Source organism: Colius striatus, chromosome 8 (assembly GCF_028858725.1).
Source record: "Colius striatus isolate bColStr4 chromosome 8, bColStr4.1.hap1, whole genome shotgun sequence".
In the NCBI taxonomy this organism is placed as follows: Eukaryota; Metazoa; Chordata; class Aves; order Coliiformes; family Coliidae; genus Colius; species Colius striatus.
In genome coordinates this window covers 31,104,849-31,123,998 of record NC_084766.1, presented here as the reverse complement: position 1 = coordinate 31,123,998, position 19,150 = coordinate 31,104,849, and the positions used below count along the sequence as shown (strand labels likewise).

The 19,150-nt window shown below is 34.7% G+C and overlaps 1 protein-coding gene across 1 annotated transcript in view; it reads right to left on the bottom strand.

Moving 5' to 3' along the window:
• The window catches only part of ATRNL1 (attractin like 1), a 493,875-nt gene that overhangs the window by 415,265 nt on the left and 59,460 nt on the right, over positions 1-19,150 (bottom strand). Inside the window, exons 6-8 of the mRNA XM_062001233.1 lie at positions 17,555-17,729; positions 16,228-16,315; positions 4,885-5,140 (exon numbers count right to left, since the gene is read on the bottom strand). Of these exons, the coding sequence (XP_061857217.1) occupies positions 4,885-5,140; positions 16,228-16,315; positions 17,555-17,729 (519 nt within the window). The remainder of the gene's footprint in view (positions 1-4,884; positions 5,141-16,227; positions 16,316-17,554; positions 17,730-19,150) is intronic.

Here is a 19,150-nt window from a genome sequence, read left to right as displayed (position 1 = left end):
ACAGCAAAGAACAACAATCATAGTGCTAACATTAAAGATCAGAGGGAGTATGTACAAAATCTGGACAATTACAGACTTTAATCATCACAATCATATGCAAAGGTTTAGAACAAATACATTTGTTTGGTTTTTTTAAAAGGATAAATAAAACTTAAAAAAAATCAAAAACCACTTCACTGGGTAACATAAACATAATAAGCCATATACCATTTGCCTACAAAATAATCATCTACAGAAGGAAGACTAAGTGTTCAAAGTACCTGGGCTTCAGTAATGTCCTTACTATAGTGTCACAATGGAAAACCAGTAGTTATAACAGAATGGGATTTGAGCACTGAACAAGAAGTAACAATGAAAAATGTTGAGAGGTGCTGTGAGTACTCGGGAGACTCCTTAAGGGTCAGACTGAGTGCATTTATGACACTGTCACAAATTTAAGGTGTAATAGCTGTATATATTTATAGACTATCAACTCATAGAAGCTGTAGAAAAAAACATGCAGAATGAACTGGATGATCTCGGCTACCAGAACAAAATCAACAATAATGTAAAGACATTGTGCATTGGGATTAGCAATATGAACTTCTGTTAACTGAAAGCTCATCAGTTGTTAATGACTAAGAACAATGAGTAGGAGCACTGCTTCACCAGAGAAAGCCTATGAGCAATGGCTATCTCCTGGAGGCAGTACAAATGGTATTTTACTGCATACCAAGTGAGGTGTTCCAAATTCAGTAGGATTAAGGATATTTAACCAGGCACTGGTGAAATCTCACCTAGATTATCCCAAATCATCCATGTTCAAGAGAGACTAATTCCTTGTGGAAAACGTACAGAGATGAATTATTGCAATGACAGTGGAATACAGGAGGTCGTCCTAATTAGTCTTGCAAAAGGGAAGATTGCTATCTGTCAGTACATATCAAAGAGAATTCCAAGGAGGGAAATGAGCTGCTTACATTAAATATGTATTGCCCAGGAAACAAGTGAATATAAACAGACCATTGATAAAGGTAGGCTATGAATTAGAAAATGCCTAGTCACTAAAGTTATAACCCAATTTTCCAATGGCACTTCACTGTTTAGGATTAATCCTCATTTATTTTTAAAAGGAATTCTAAAATACAGTGTTTACTTTTAAAAGTCACTGATTTTGATGGCCAAGGTGATAAATTCCAGCCTTTTGCTCAGAGGAAGTTAGTCACCTCCAAAGATGTAACACCATCCCATCATCAAAGAATGCAAAGCACGTAAAATAAGAGACAAAACCTTATTGTTTCCTTTTTCAGTTCATTTCTTTGTAAGAAACTGATTAATATGGTCAAATGTAGAAAAATTTCAAATTTGAACAAAATCATTTTATCATTCAAAATAGGATAATTAAAATACCATTTTGAGGCAAATCTGTTTCTTAAAAGATGTTTGAAAAAACAAAACTTAATTTGCGGTAATAAATCCAATAAAAAAGACCAAGGAAAGGCAGACACATTGGCCTGATCTGTCCTTCCCACAACACAGCCTTCAAACAGATTGGGTAAAAAGAAGGAAGTGTCCAAGAGGCACCTTAGTGTGCCATCTTCATTTTATTGCAGTGACAAACTTCAAATTTTTTTTCAGCAACCATGAAGCTTATGTGAACTTACCAAAAGAGGGAAAACACATGTTACATCATACAGCTTTTCAGCGCTCCTTCAAAGAAACATTTTTCATCACAAGTACTCTATAACCTACTTCTAAATTCATTTTTTAAAAAGCCTAAAAAACAGGGATAAGCTACTAACTCAAAGAAATCTCTGCCTTCTAAAACATAAAATAAAATCACAGAAGACTTATTCAGAAGTTTCTTAATACATAACGATCATTTATAAACCTCAGCTAAAACAAAACACCATTATTATATTCACCTTGAGACTCACATTGAGATTCCTAGAAGGTTTATGAGGTATTGCTAACCTAAAGAGGAATAAATTTCCCTGGGGAATAACCCAGAAAAGCTTTATAGTTCAAGTTAGTAAAATTATTCACATAATTCTCATACAGGATTTATTGCTTTCCTCAAAAGTCGTAAGTCTAAGTATAGCTAGAAAGGACAACAGGAAGCTCTTTTGTTCCTGCAACAATCACCACACCTTTGGAGCAGAAATGTATTCCTGTGCTTTTGCATGGTGAAAATATGCCTGCAAACCATGTTTGATTGTTCAAGAATTTATTTGGCTTTGATTGAAATTACTCTCTTCACTAATCAGACAATGTCAGAGACATTTTCAGACCATGCACACACTTCATTCACAAGAAATGCATACCTACGTGACAAGCTCGGAAGTGCACAAATAATTAAAACTTCTCTAGATATTTCTTGATTCAGACACCATGGAAATCAGGGTGACAGTAACTGAAGAAGGTTTTCGTACCAGAATTCCACAATTCCACGTATCATGTTCAGTAAGGTTCACTAACAGGACAGGATCACTAGAGGTTTCAATTCACATGAACCAAAGGGTAAGTTGCTTTTTTTGATGCCTCTTTCTTTCAGTAGGCATCTGGTAAATGCTTGAAAAATAGCTTTCATTAAGACTAAAAGACACAGCTGATAACATTTAGAAAGAATAAAGCAGTACAATTTGAAATGTCAAAGCAATATATGTTTTAAAAGCAAGCAGAGAGGGAGAAAATTGGACTCTTTCTTTCCATAACATGAGAAGCTTTTTTTTATAACAAATTTTCTTCCTTATTCAGGCAGGTTCACAGCAATACTCCTGTCACTTCCTATCTCTTTCAAATTTGGATTCTGAGCTGCTGAAATCCCCAAAAAGCTAGTTCATTCTTCATTCAAGCCACCATCTGGAACTTTATGGTTAAAAACGATCCTACAGCTGCAGAATTATAGATAAATGCTAAAGTTGACAGAAAATTCATGAAAATTTGCCACAAAATTCATTTACCTTAGATGAAGATGAGAGGGTGGGAGAGATGCAATAAGGTAAAATGAAACATGACAATTACCCACAGCAGAAATGGTTCAATTACAGCACGTAGACCATGTTCTGCAAAGCACTGCATGCACCAATAACCCTTCGTCACATGAGTAGACTCACTGAAATTAATGGGTTACACCATGGTAATACTCCATATTGTTACAAAATTACTTTACATTTGATGCAACTCAAGCAGATTGACTTTAACAAACAAAATTTCTCACTAGTATATTACAAAATTATCAACTCTGAAAGGAAACATAAAAACTTGAGAATAATTCAGATCTATAATAATTGCCAGAGAAATAAGTTCTTTCTCCTACTCAAAGCTTATTACCATAGTATGAAATGCTTGAGGTTTCTTTTCTTTGTTTGTTTTATATATGCTTAGTTATAGTCTGTTAATTTAATCCTCCACAAGCATAGCCTTAACATTAAAAGAAACTTAAACTAGGAACAAGTACATTTCAACCAAAAAGCCAGCAATAAAATCCACCAGACAGAAAATTTGACAAAGTGAATCGTGAGCACATTTACATAATTAAACTAACCACCGTAATAGGTGAGAATAATATTGGTATTTCTACTTCAGACTACATAAGCAGCATGGGAAGAAGTAAATAATTCAAAATTCCAGTAGGCATTAGTAGAATGTGCACTAGTTTTTCTAGAAAACTAGAACAGTTCTCTCTGTCAGGTTAAAAAAAAACTTCCAGATATTAAGATATTCAAAAAACTGGCCTTTAATCCTTAACAAATCTTATAATTAATTGTGAAATATCATTCTAAGATTGGAATTGCAGTATGGATAAAGCACTTCGTGGCACTCTTCCTCTTATTTTCATTTTCTTTTTATCCTTTTTCAACATTTTATAAAATTGGAAACACTACTATCAGAAATAGTACCAGGAAACATAAGAAATCTCTGTGTTCTGAGAGTATTTCCATAATGATTCCCCTAATAATTCCCATAAATCTGCTTCAGCAGTGTTTTTATACATATATATAGGCATACTTGCAAAAAAAGGATAAATATACAGAAAAAAAAAAAATCGTTCCTTTATATATAACCATTACTTTGAAATTTTGTGATTGCCTAAATAATGGGGGACTCAAATTCTATAGAAAACAAGGAATCAAAACAAGAGAAGATTACAATTTTCATTAGTAGGAATATAAATATGCTTTAAAATGTATCAGAAGGTGTAGATTTTCATGTTTATTCTATTGAATTATTATCTTAGAGGTGCCATGTGTAAGATTAAAAAAAGTTCCCTCTTTTTATTTAATTGTAACATTTAAAGTCACCCCTGGGAAAAGCTTGTGGTTTGCAAGGAGAATCTCAGATAGACACAGCAGGTTATTTACAAAAATTAGTGTTCATTTTCTCTTATTTTCTCTAGTAGCAACATGTATATACTTAGAGAGAACCTTATATAGAGGAATGAACTAAGTTGTTACATTTCCAAAATCAAAGTACTACAGCAACATTAAAGAACCTTCAAAATAACTAAATAACGGTAGTAAGCACCATTCATAATTTGTGTTTGTCTTTTCTTTTTTTGCTCATCTACTTTGTGGTAAAAACAGTAAAGCTTTGGTTAAAAAATGTATCATCACAACAATAACCATTGTGTGGAATTTCTGATTTCAGCCTTCCTTGGCCCCCTTTGGAGTACCAGGGTAATGTACTAAATAACACATAGCCAAAGCCATTGTACTCCAAACATGTACAAAATGATACAAGAAATTTGACCTACATAATTAAAGGAAAAAAATATCAGGTTTTATTTCTTTTGCAAAATACTTTTTTTTCACAAAAATAAGAGCATTCTTCACTTAAAAAACCACGACACAAGATTTTTCTTTTTTATCAGGACATGATACAAATTATTTGAAAGTGACTTACTGATGTAGTATTCTTGCACAATGCTTGTGTAACCATAGATGGCAGAATATCCAAAAATTATAATCATAACCACATCTCTGCTGTCCAGCTCTACTACGTGTGCTGAGTGACCTTCCACAGCATATTGTTGGCCATGTACAAGTACTGCAGGAGTTCTGGTACTCCACGTTTGACTGGGTATGTTGAAAATCCACAGCTCGTCAGTAACATTGCCATTGTTGGTTTCAATTTTACCTCCATACATGTAGATGTCTTCCTGTAAAAATTGGAAGAAAGAAAAAGCAAAGAATGGATTACAGAAAGATAACATCTGAACTGCCTATTTCTGTGCTGTGTAGTGTTTCATAACTGAACAATCTGATTTAAATCTTCACATTTAATCTTACATTAAGCAACTCAATATCAGACACTAATCCCAGACTATGATATTTAAACTAAACCAACAGTGATGATAAGGAGACTATTTCTCTGAAAAATAAACCCAGCCATGAAAATGACACCAAAATGAATTTTAACCGGATTACTTCAAGCAGAAAAACTTTAATTACATGGCTCTTCTAATTCATACTGCAGCATTCTCCTTCAAATAAAACCCAAACAAAACAAAACCAAAAACTAAACAGAAAGGATATTATACTGTTTTCTTAAGGAACAGTTCACACAACTAAAATGTGATTTTCCACACAATCTGTCTATGGGGATTTCATTCAGCACGTGCACAAGATAGCATATTCCTTCTTAATAGCAAAGTAACTTAAGTCCTGAGAAAATTCACAGTAATCTGAGCCCAAAGAGAATGGACAATACGTGTACAGTATCCTCTTGGGTACATTTGCTAAAAATCAAATCACATAGGCAAGAGTATTTGGAGTTTTTTTAAAGGGATGCAAAACAGATTTTCCAGTCTTCATCAATCATATACCTCAAACAGCAATGCCATCTGTTTTGATATGCAATGAACAATTTACTTAAATATTGACTGAAAACAAATCTTACTAAATCTCAGACTTCACCTAGAGTTCCAAATCAAGTTCACACAAAGTCACAGAATGTTGGCTTTACAGACTGGCTCAAGCACAGTCTATCCAGGGTGGAAAAAATTGCCTCTGGCTTCAAGAATAATTGCTAGGACATACCAGAACCACATACACTCTGCATCCCATCTGCTTAGTGTTTGTACAGTCATCAGTTGTCTCCCACATCCCACAATGTAATATTGTAGGGTTTATCCTAATTCAAGTCTTAGTTGGTTGGAGAAAAAAAAAAAAAGGAAGCTGCAGACTTACAATATTTGTCAAAGTTTTGCTTAACATAGAATAACGAGTCTCAGAAAAAAAGGCTAAAGAAACTACCTAATATAAGAAGTTTGGATCAACCATATGGAAATTTCAGACTTATTGTACAAAAAGCTGATGGGATCTAAATGGAAATGTAAGCTGCACGCTATTATCATCATACACATCAAGAAAGATGAACTCAATTGGTAGGCATGCAAAATATAGATCTTTAGAAGAATGACAGTCTATTTGGTCCAACAAAACAAAGGTTTGAGAGGGATATAATGCTATATATACCTACAGTTGATGGCAAACCACATGAAAAATTTCCTCATTACTCTGAGAGATTAGGCAATAAATAACTAACGAAATTTTCTGGTCTGTCTTCAAGAGTACACTTGAAATTTCTGCAAGATTTTCAACTATTTTTTCCTTTTGAAGCATGTAAATATTTCTTAATTTGGAATTTAAATCATTCCTATTCAGTGATACCAATTAGGTTGGACTGATGGTGCTTAAACAAAAGATGTTCACATCTTTCAGTAGGAATTTCTAGTAGGATTATATATACACACACACACATACATATATATATCTCTGTCTGAAATCATTCTTTTCCTATGAGATAAAACAACACTTTAAAGAGCTTTGTGAAGACCCATAGAAGCTGGAGGGAGGCTGTCCACTGATCCAAGGGAGTATCTTGAACAAATATTACTCTTAAAAGGATTCTACACGGCTCATTCATTACACTGCCACACAGATCTCAAAAGGCAAATCAGCATCACTAACATCATGGACTATTTATTTCTAAATGCAAATAACAGACAACAGCAGAAAGAGGAAGCCAATTACAGAGCTGCAGGTGCTGTACAACAGTATTTGGAAAAAAAAGAAAGACTTCTGACATTGAGGAAAGACATTACACACAAAAAAAAGTGACCTGAAGAGCTGCATGAACTTTGAAATGATTATTCAGACAGTTGACAGTAAGAAAGTTCAGATAAAAGGACACTTCTGTGAGGAGCAATCTTTATAAATGACACAGCAGATCCTGTACACAAGACTATTCACTGAGAAAAAGACAAGAAGGTCATGACAACTGCTTTATCAACCACAGAAACAGATTTAACTAAGCTTCACTCAGGTCTATTTCTGAGATTAAGAAGCTCCTAGTAGAGCCGAAAAACACTTTACAAGTTAGCAATGATCAGCTGAACATGGAGCAAGAAAGGCTTACAGACCAAAGCCAGCACAAGAAACACAAAATTGAAAAAAAGTTAGATGTATAGTTAGACAGGACAAAAACCCAACATCCTAGGCACATAAAGGTGGACATTTATCTGGAAAGCCTCATCAGGAAGAGATTGTAGGAAGGATACAAATGCAAATGGACCTAGGTAGCCTAAAGATTGTGAAAGAAAAGAATCTCCTTATAAACTTGCTTACAAACTGTATATGCTAAAGCTGAGGTTTTTACAGACACAATAAACAATTTCAAGAGTCTTATAAGTGATGACCTCTGAATGAATAAAGCACACTAGACAGTTGTTTATAATAAGACAGCATAACACAATAGCAGTGAGATGAGAAACAACAACCAAAAAGTGTTAAACAGAGTAACTGTGAAATTACTGAGGAAAAGGTGTCAAGAATCTAGCCCAGATGGAAGATGTCAAAAATTGTACTAGTCAGCCTGGAGGAGGGTCAAGACCAAGAGACAGATAAGGAACAGATAAAATGACAATTAGACAAGCACCAAGAAGATTCCAGGCCTCCCACACACTTAATTTTTAAGGTTTTGATATCTTGTGCCAAAAGCAACACTTTTTAGCACAGTGGCACACACTGAAGGTGACAATTTACTCACTAAATTAACCTTCATCATTTTAGGTAATTTTATTTATGTGAAGTACTCTCTTTAAGAAGTCAGAGAAGACTGTAAAGGGATGTGCTTTTTTGTTGAAAATTTCATATAAACATTACCATATGTAAGTCAAAACACACAAAACTAGACTATATCTTGAACTTGTAGTCCAGAGTTCCTGCTCAGTAGGGAATTCCAGCAAAAATGAGACATTTCCTGCAGTAAACTGAGCAGGTAGGCAGTTCACTCATTCATGACATTCCCACTTCCAGATCACATGAGTTTGGCAACTGTTCATCCCCCTTTAAGTGAGTAATCATGAATTAACATGGTACTTTGTGTATTTGAAGTTTTGTAAAATCTGATAAAGCAAGTCACAGAATTTCCAAAAATTAGGTAAGTTAGTGCTTATTTTTAATAGACACAAAGAGTTAAAAAATGATCAGTGATACAGTATGCTTTTCTTCAGCTATCTCACTTCCTGACTTCCAAGGCTATGTACTTGGTAATTCCTGAAAAATCATGCCCCAACAGTATCACCAAGCTTTTGCATAGTAGTTTTATGAAGATATCCTTGGAGGTCTTCAAGACCCACCTGGACACGTTCCTATGCAACCTGATCTAGGTGAACTTGCTTTTTGGGGGGTTTTAGACAGATGATCTCAAGGTCACTTCCAATCCCTACCATTCTGTGATTGTGATATCAAATCCCTTTACAGAGGTGCATTTTACAGCAAGAAAAAAAACTGAAACAGAGCAAAGAAGTTACTCAACAGGATCACCAAAAGAGCAAGTATGAGCACCCACTTGTTTGATAAGTCCCCATCAACACAGAACAGAGCAGAGTAACTCTTTTACATAGTTCACACTGAATCCTGAACAAACAGATGGCCACTGTTCATTCCTCTGACCTTGGACATATCTCAGGGTTAATTTTTATATTTCATATAAAGGCAATAATTCAAGATTTTTTAAAAACTTCTCATTTTTGTTCTTTAGTCTTTGCAATTTTTCTTTTTCCTTAAAAGAACAATACTTATCAGTCACACTGACTCTACCTGGGAACACTACACTGTTATGCAAATCCTGCCTGCATTCCAAATCTTATCTTTTTTTGCCACAAAGAAAAAAAAAAATGTTAAGGAAATGCAATAAGGGAGCAATTTATAATCCATTTTTAATGAATTGGAAGTTAATCATGCTAACATAGGCACATCATTTTCTTTTTGTATTTCTTAATTGTATCATGGTTATACAGAAAAGTTTGTCTCTCAGAAATTAGTTTTCTGCCTTGATTCTTATATAAATCCAATCTGTTCCTGAAAGCTGGGCCAAATAAATACTACTTAGAAGCTACATGAAGGACAGTCATTGTCCATTTACATTAAATAAGACGATCAATCCGTTTTCCTCAACTGGACTGTAGTCATGCATTAGTATATAAATTAACTTTATGCAAACTGATAGGACTCAAAAATTCATCATAATATTTGTTCTCTATACTTACCTGAAATTTCTAAAAGTTAAGTCAAATCTACATATCATTAATAAACTTTTGGATTTTTTTTCCCATGATAAAATATAAGTAAGATTCATAAAATCACCTGGTGATAACTTATCCATCACAAGCCTATTTTCTGCATTCCATATGTACCCACTGGTTTAGGACACTTCAGTATCCCCCTTTCTTCCCCAGACCATCACCTCCTTTAATAAGATGCCAAGATCAAGAACATTCTTTTACATGTTACATTAAAAGAAAAAGAAAATAATAATTAGTAGCCTCTCTACTCAGTCCCATAATCTTCCCATTAGGTCAGGACTAACAGACTGGAAAGCAGTCTTTGCTTAACTCTTCCTCTTGCAGTCTGCTTTATTATTCTCAGCTTGTTGTGGAACTATATCCTCACTGAACAAGAACCTGAGGAAGAATCTGCTAAGTGAACACGAGAAGTATATTTTAACCTAAGTTTCCCAATAGGACCAAATGCAAGCTCCAGACAGTACATGCTGCAACAACTTCTACGTCAGGTTAGCCTAAACACAACTCTGTTCACTTTATTTCATCATTAGTTCCACATTTTTTGACATTGTCACTAGCTATAGTTAAAGGTATTAACTCATTAAAGGATTCAATTAAGTCAGTTCTTGTATATCTTAAAAGCCAATAACTCTTTCTCTTGAACTACAGTGGCATTGAAATTATAGGCCAAGTAAAAATACTGTGGTTTGTGGTAAAAAGTACTGTGGTTTAGGGGGGGATGGGGGAAGAAAAAACCAACAAAATTGTGTGAACTTTTAACAGAAAAAATAGGCTGAAGAAAAGCATGTACATAAAACTATGTGAAGAGAGCTTTAAAACTGCTGAAGGTAGCTGGAATGTTAGCAGAGATGTCAACATGACCTTTTGTACATATAGTATTTGGACTAAAGGAAGGAATGAGTAATAGACTGCATAAATAAGTATTAAGCATTCATTAGCTTTGAGATCTGCTAGACAGAAAAGCCAAGCATGCTTAGACTTCCAATTCCAAACCAACTGAAATATAGTGTCGAAACAACAAATTAAAAATAGAGCACTTTTACATAAAGAAACCAATCTCTTCATGAGTAAGGTCCACTTAACTGAAGAGCAACTCTGATTAGGCTTTTATCTAGCCTCCTTCCAAAAAGTGTATGACAAATCATCTTACCTACTTCGCATACACTTCTGAGGTCTGCAGATCACAGTTAGAGAGCAAGTTGTGTATGAGATGTAATGGAAAGTCATAAAATAATAAGACTATGCAACTTAGTGATGCAATCTGCTAATCATAGAAGAGTTTGAAAATGCTTTTACATTCCTAGTGTTGTTCCAATACTAGAACAGCCAACAAAAACAGGCATTAAAAGAATAACAGTAATTAATTGGTGAAGGATTTTCCCATTCCTACTAAAACAGAAAACAATATTTACTCTTTTTTGTTAACACTAGAGTTTGACTAAAATCAAAAATACCAGAAGATAAATATACAGAATTCAACATCAATATAAAATAAATTGGAAAAGTAACCCAAAAAAAAATATTTTTTTAATAAAGTTCTAAAATTGGGAGTAACTTTCATAAAACTCAAATGAGTGAAATTCAATTTGACTACTTATAAAAGAGTCTGTATACTGGAAAACATCTTGACAATTACCACTGTATTAGCCTGCCTGTTTGCTTCCTTCCTCTTGCAGTCTTAAAGGAAAGGAATCTCAGTGCCCAATCATCTGTCCACTGTCTTGGAACCACTAGCAAGTTTAATTACCAGAACAAATTCTGTTGTGTAATCAAAAGCTCACTACCAAGCAAACTCCCAGTAGTGATGGGATAAATATCGTGTATACAACTCCCTTTCTACTTTATTCCAGGAATTTAGTATTTCTCAGTTTACTGTGTAGCTCCCTATCTAGTCACTGTTTAGTAAAGCTATGTGTACTTACTTTAAAAACACAAGCCATTTCCTCCACTCTCTTTATAATCCCATTTCTTATATGAATTATTTTCAAGTATGTTGACATTTTTCAGTATCAAGACGCCAGAAACTATATACAACCTTTGAGACACAGGAGAACCAACTGCTAACAGAGACAGGTAGCATCTTGCCAATAACCAGTCTGAAGAGGCACTGAAGGTAATACTATCTAACAGTTTAGTTGGTCTAAAAGCAAGAACACTTTTATACTCTCTCTCTCCTATAAACACATAAAAAGTCTTAGTCACTTGTCATAACTATACATCAGTAGGAGTCTTCTGATCCTTTTTTCTGCAGAATAAAGAAGTACAGCACTTCAACTTTAACTAAAGCAGCTTTCTGAGGGAAATGGGCACGGTAACTTATTTCATTCTCCACAGAGTCAATTACATAGCTTCAATTTACCTTGTGCCATGATCAGACAGTACCAGCTCTGTGCTCTCACTCCATTCTAGTGCTAGGCTTTGAAATCTCAGGAGCTCAAGTCAAAAACTTAATCTAATTTTTTCTCTGTGGATATTTTTTTCTCTCAGCTGTAAAGGAAATGTTATCCAGTGACTAGTACACATCTCCAAACACAGCTCAAAGCTGCCATCTCTAGGTATTATGTTCTACTACATGTCACATTAATTTCTTTTTCTGGTTTTCAAGACACCGAACATCTGAAACAAAAAATATCACAAGTATATCCTAATAAGTTAACTTAAACATTTATTGTAAAAGGATGAACTTTTTCTCTTGAAGATTCTCCAGCTCACATGATCGGCTCCTTTCGCCCACATAGTTTTTGATGTTTGACATAATCACTAGTACAAGTAACAAAGTAAATTAGTTAATTGACCTGAGTGGGACTGTGTTCGCTATTAGTGAATTCTAATTACTAATTAACAAATATCTGACAATAGCAACAGTTTTCTTCACTACTCACTTGCCCATAGCTTTCGTTAATATTAACAACAACCACATTTCCTCACTCAGATCCAAATGATCTCTGAATTATCACAGGTCTATTACATTTCATATTTTCTGGTAAAAGTGTCTCAAAAATGGTTACACTTTACTCTGGAACATCTCGAGAAAAATATTACTACTGTCAAATGAAAAGGTTAAATGATATTTCGAGCCTTTATTCTGAACTGCTAAATGATACATTACTTGGACGTTTCCCAACTAAAAGATCCACACTCTACAAGAACTGTAATAACCAAAGACACCGGTCAGAAAGATCTGACCTTTCAAAGAACAGATAATACATTAGTAATGACTCAGAAACTGATGAGAAGAAAAGTAATTTTTGAGTTGGTGCTGCCACATGTACTGAGTCTAGTTCATATTACTACTGAAAAAATACTTCTACAACATTAACATTCCATGTACAGATATAACATCTCTGGAAGAGCAACGGATGCTAGGAAAAAGGCAAAACAAAGCAAAAAAATCTACTCACACTTTCAATTCTGCTTCACTTCAAAGGGAGCACTACACAGTTTCACAGACTCACAGAATGGTTTGGGTTGGACCATATAGTTCCAATCCCTCTTCTGTGAGCAAAGACACCTTACACTAGACCAGATTGCTCCCAACTCCACTGGCCTTGAACACTTCCAGGGAAGGGACATCCACAGCCTCTTCGGACAACCTTTTCTAGTACCTCGCTGTCCTCAAAGTAAAGAAATTGTTCCTAATACCTAATCTAAATCTACCTTCTTTCAGTTTGAAGCCATTGTCCCTCGTCCCATCACTACATGGCCTTGTGAAAGCCCCTCTGACTTCCTTGTAGGCCCCTTGAAGTATTGGAAACACAAGAGGAAGAATGTTTATTTTAAAAAATATATATATATATATATATATATATATATATATATATATAGAAAAGGTACAATTAAAAGGATAAACTCTATACTGACAATATCAAGACATTTTAAGGATTTCTGCTCAGACCACATGAATGCTTCTTACTAAAAAAAAAAATTAAATCCTATTACAAATAACAAAAGAAATAAAGTTTAACAAGAGGATGAACGAGACTGTTAGAAGAAAAAGTATACTTCAAAACTAAAGGTTAAAAAAACTCCAGCAGGTTAAAATGCAGAGAAATATAGGAAAGTCATTAAAAAGTTTAATGAGCTGCCTGCAAAATCATATTTAAAGCACTAATACATCACTTTTCAAATGCAATAGAAAAATAGCCAACTAGATAATTTGTGATGCCACAGTCTGAAGGTGTATTTTGAGAATAAAAATCCACAGTAATAAAATAAATTCACAGTAATTTTCCCATGTGAGTTCTTCATGGTAGATTTTTACAGGTATTTCCACAGCAGAGATTAATAATAAAATATTATAGTGAAAAAAACCAAAAACCCAAACTGGCAAAACAATCAGTAACAAGCCACCAGCATTAGTTTTTAAGTCATTTAGGAACAAAAGAGCTGACCATTGTCTGCACAGTAAGACAGACACACTGAGGAAAAGCCCAAAAACTTTTTAAAAGGGAAATTTTTAAAAGACAAATACTTGTATTTTCCTGAAAGCATCAAAGGTCTGGTTAACACAGTTATCTGGAACTTCCAAAAGATGCTTGACAATGTTGATGTCATAAAGAAACTAAGATGCTCTATGCCAAGCAAGGTGGATAACAGAAGGCTAAATAATTAAAGTTTTTTTGGGGAAAAAAGGTTACTTTTTAAATGAGAAGATGCCTTTAGTGGTGTCCCACAGAGATCTTCAATGGGGATTTGTTTATTCAATATACTGAAAAACAATCTGTCATAACAATCTGTCATGGGGATGAATGGAGAAATGACAATGTTTTTTGACAATACTATGTTTCTCAAAGTAGCTAGGACAACAGCCAAAAGCAAAGAATTGAAGAAACATCTTACAAGACTGAATACCCCATACAACGATGAATAAAAGGGTAAATAAACATTCCCAGACATAAGCATGATGTGATGCATAAACATTAAAAAAAAATGGAGTCTGTACATATAGTGGTGGGTTTTCAATTGACCAGAAGGAGATCTTGAGGTTATAACACAGTTCTGTGAAAAGACCAGTTCAAAACCAACAGCAGATTTTCACAAAGCTACAATACCATTAAAAGTAAGAGAAAAAAGACTGTAATGTTCCTTATCTCAGAGGGGATATAATAGAACTAGAAAAGGTACAAGCAATGAAACAACAGTGATCTAAGGTATGAAATAGCTTCTTTTTAGAAGATGATTAAATGCAAGGGATTTTTTGCACAAAAACCAAATTCTAGAGAGACTATACCATGGACTTAAAGAAGATCATGAGTGGTACAGAAAAAATAAATGGAGAATAGTATAAGTAAGGATTATCAAAATTAAAGTAGCAGGTATCGGTTTCCTAAAAGGTGGTATTTCTTCACAAAGAATTCTTAGGCACAGGATGGTATTAATCCTAAAGTAAATGTATGGGCCAAACATTGAGGAAAAATAAAAAACATGGATTCATAATCTTTCCACAAAAAATATTATGTTATCTTCAACAACCCCAGCTGCAGACTAAGACAACATTCTGAGGAAACTTCTATATGTTCTTGTCATTTTTTCCTATATTCTTCCCTAGGCTTTCACTGCTATCCATTATTCAAGATATTATCCGGCTAGAAGAATATTCTAGTCTGACTTGACACAATCTTTTTTGTTCTTCCCAACCCCAGGTGTCTAACACAAACAAGTTAAAGTTTCTGATACAGATTTTGTATTTCTCTGTCACAGCCACCATCTGCACAAGGCTAAGTCATGCCCTGTGTTCACTGCTGATCTTTTATGTTTCGGAAACACAAATAACACCAGACACAAATTTACAAATGAACTAAAAGCAATTAAGAAGAAAAGATCTTTTCTGTCTCTGTATTCTATCAGTACACAGAAATCTTTTTTCAATGAAACAAGCCTGTGACAGAGCTTTCAGTAAAGCAGTATGCAGACTACATGATACCAGTATGCAAAACTGCCAGCAGTTTGTATTTATTTGAACTTACAGTAAAACAATGGTATAGTACAATAGTTTGTACTGTTCTGCTTCTGAACTAAGATAGATTAAAAAAAAATAATAATTCTTCCTGTCACAGCCTTCATGGCAACAGGTATAAATGGCCCTGGCCAGCTTCACCCAGAGCTCAGCCATGGAGCCTCCATCCCTGTCCGCCTGTTAGATGGACCCACATTTGTCTCCTGGATGGAGGCATTCATTGTAGATCTCTCTCCAGTTCTCTCTCTGGCCCTGTCTCCTTGCGTTCCTAATTTGGCTCCCTGAACAGTCTCTGGACCTAGGTTGCCAAAGGACCCTGCTACCAGCACCTGGCTCTGGCTGCTGGGCTCAGCCCCTGGGGATGGTGCCTGGTCAGTGAGGGAGCTGCCCACACTGGAGACACCCTTGGCTCCCAGATCACCTTCTCTTACCACAATTCCAGTTACATCAGTGCCCTTTTATCAGCAGGTTTAGCTCTGGGAGTTTATGGTCAGCTAATAAGTGAATTAGATCTATTGCACAATCTTTTGTTCCAAATATTGTGCAATACATCTAAGCATTGAAGAAGACACCAATACAAAATGTTGAGACACAAAAAATTAAATTATCCTCAAAAATCTCTGTTCATGGTAAATCATTTTAAGATCACTAGCAGCACACAGATAGAAATTTGTTATATAAGACAATAAAGAGTCCAAACCTGATATAAAGCAAGAGTGTGTCCATATCTCTGGAGTGGCCCTTTGGATACAGGGACTACATTCCATATACTGCTTTCCAAGTTGTAGCTAAAAAAAGAAATAGAAAAGTAAACATTTTCTACCTGCAGAGGAATAAAGGGTGTTGCATGTTCAAACCAACTTCTGTCTGGCAGGCTTGATTGGTCACTGTTTATCTGACATGGTTATTTGTATAACAGCAGTAACATGATTAATTTTAACCATTACAATAGCATACTAACTTGTGGTGGTGTACTAAATGTACATCAAATAAAATAGGAACAGCTCTTTCAAGAACCCATCAAAAATCTCAGAAAATGAGAATGCAATAAAAATCACCAGCCTTATAAGTAAGTTATGAAACCAGGTTGCTAAGCTCACTGTTATCAGACACATTTAAAAAAAGGAAAGAAAAAACAACCCTAAACTGCTACTGTCACAGTCTTTTGCACCACTTTGAAGAATTGTTGAGCACCCTCAACCCTAAACTGCTACTGTCACAGTCTTTTGCACTACTTTGAAGAATTGTTGAGCACCCTCGCAGCTATGTGGCTAATTTTCATTTCCATTACATTTTCATTAACAATACATTAATGCATTAACAGAGAACAAGAGGGAACAGAGGTAAAAACTAAACCACAGACGTAGAAAACAAAACCACCAAAAATGACAGGACTTGTTTTGGATGACCACAAACATGGAAGAAAACAGAAGGTAGACAAAAATATGAGAAGTAAACATGTTAATAAATATATCCTAACACTTATATTTGACACATTTAGGGCCTCTACACGTATACAAGTTACCACCTAAATCAGCTGCTTTAACGTTGTTTTCAACAGGTGGTCAAACACACATACATACAAAGTGTCATAAATATAAAGTAGCAAAATACAAATGATCTGCCTAGCCCTACTGGCTTGGCACCAACAGGCTAAGTGCATGCATTAAACACTGGTCTCCTGTAATTACAAATTAACTTCAGTAATTCAGATAGCATTCTAGATGTGCTGTCTGAAAATACCAGCATATGCATTTCTCCAGACACGTTTTTATCTTTTGCAGCAACATATAGCAACAGTTTTCACAAAATCAAAGAAATTATGTATCAGGATCACTTACTGTTTGATGTTATCCATGTTTTCACCTTTTTCAATCATAAGAAAATTACCAGCAGAAAACAAGGCAACTAATGAAAAATCTAAAACCTATAAACATATAAATTACAGGATAGAGGCTAACTCCCTATTAAGATCTGTCTTCCCTAAGCCACATCAAAAAGGTTATGACAAAGGAGAAATCACTTACTTCAACACCATTTGGAATGAACTGTAATTAAATGTGTATCCACCAATCACCCACATAAATTTCCCATGTAGGATTGCCTTGTGGGAAGCCCGGCCCACAGAAGGGCTGAATGGCTTTACATTTGGTAGAATCCAGTAAGACTCCGTGGAGGGGACGTTCAAAGAACAATCTGGACCTGTTTTGTAAACAAATGTGCAATTTGTACAATCTGTTAGACAGGAACGTTAAAGCCAATAAAGCAGAAACAAGGGAGGCTTAATTATAGATGTCAGGACTGCTCATTCTGATAAAATACAGTATACACTTTTATGTTTAACAGATGCTCAATGAAAAAAGTAACGAGGGATGTCAGTGAAATTGAAAGTGTTAGATTAGCTCAAATAATAATGATCCATTTCTACATTCTTCTCAGAAAACATACTGTACGAGTCATAAATTGAAAGAAAGGCATAATGCATCATATTTTTAGATGCTGTATAGGTCTAAAACATGTAGCACAATAGACACTGCATGTTACCACTGGAGAAAAACTATGCTGTATTTGAACTAACCAAAGGAAGCTGATATCGAAGCAAATGGCATTACAGTAAGTTGAGTTGGAATATAGATTTTATTATATTAATACTCAGGGGGGAAAAAAAATGCACTTTGCCAATGCATTTCTGCATTGTCTTTCAAGAGTAAAATACACTGTTAAAGTGCTTCCTATAAAGAACAATTTTAATATTTACATATTATAACATTTTGTAAAACATTCCACAAAGTCACTAAAACCCATAACTATGAATAATTTTTAATGGAATTTATCCAATAATTTTGATACATAAAGTGTGAAAAATGTTTTATTTTTAAGACACAGAACCACTAAATCTATGAACAGCAGAAATGTTTATTTATATTTTATTTGTACTGTTATAAACAAAGTCGAATTTCATCTTTAGCTTATGATCTAGATATTGGAAAGGCTTTAAAATCTAGTTATTTAAAACCTGAACACACTCAAAACTTTGTTTAAAAAAATTAATTTCAAAAGAGAGCACACAAACTATTTGCCTCTTTTCAGTGACTGTACATCATTATTGACTGACCTCATTTCTACATGAAAAAAACACTGAATTTCTAGGACATCAATGTGTTCTACTGTAAGCATTATCAGTCATGGAATTGAAAGTTTTGTCATCAGTGATGGCATACAGATGTTGTATGACACCTACATTATATCTCTAATTTGATGCTGATACTATAAGCAATGTCATCCCCTTCTCAGTCTGCCTAACTAGGAGAAATTCTACCCTCAAGCTACTAAATACAAAAGCTGTTGACATGTTCCTATGCGACCTGATCTAGGTGAACCTGATTCTGCAGGGGGGTTGGATTAGATGATCTCTAAAGGTCCCTTCCAACCTCTACCATTCTATGATTTTACGAAGTCAGACTTGGCATAACCTTCTTTGCAAACTCAGTGATAACATGTTTAAAAAAAAATTAAGGACTGAAAAAGAAAAAAAAAGCCCAACACTAAACACTAGTCTGCATCCCAAGTGTCATATGTGACATAAGAGGTTCCAGGGAAAATCTGGAAAACTACTGGTTTAC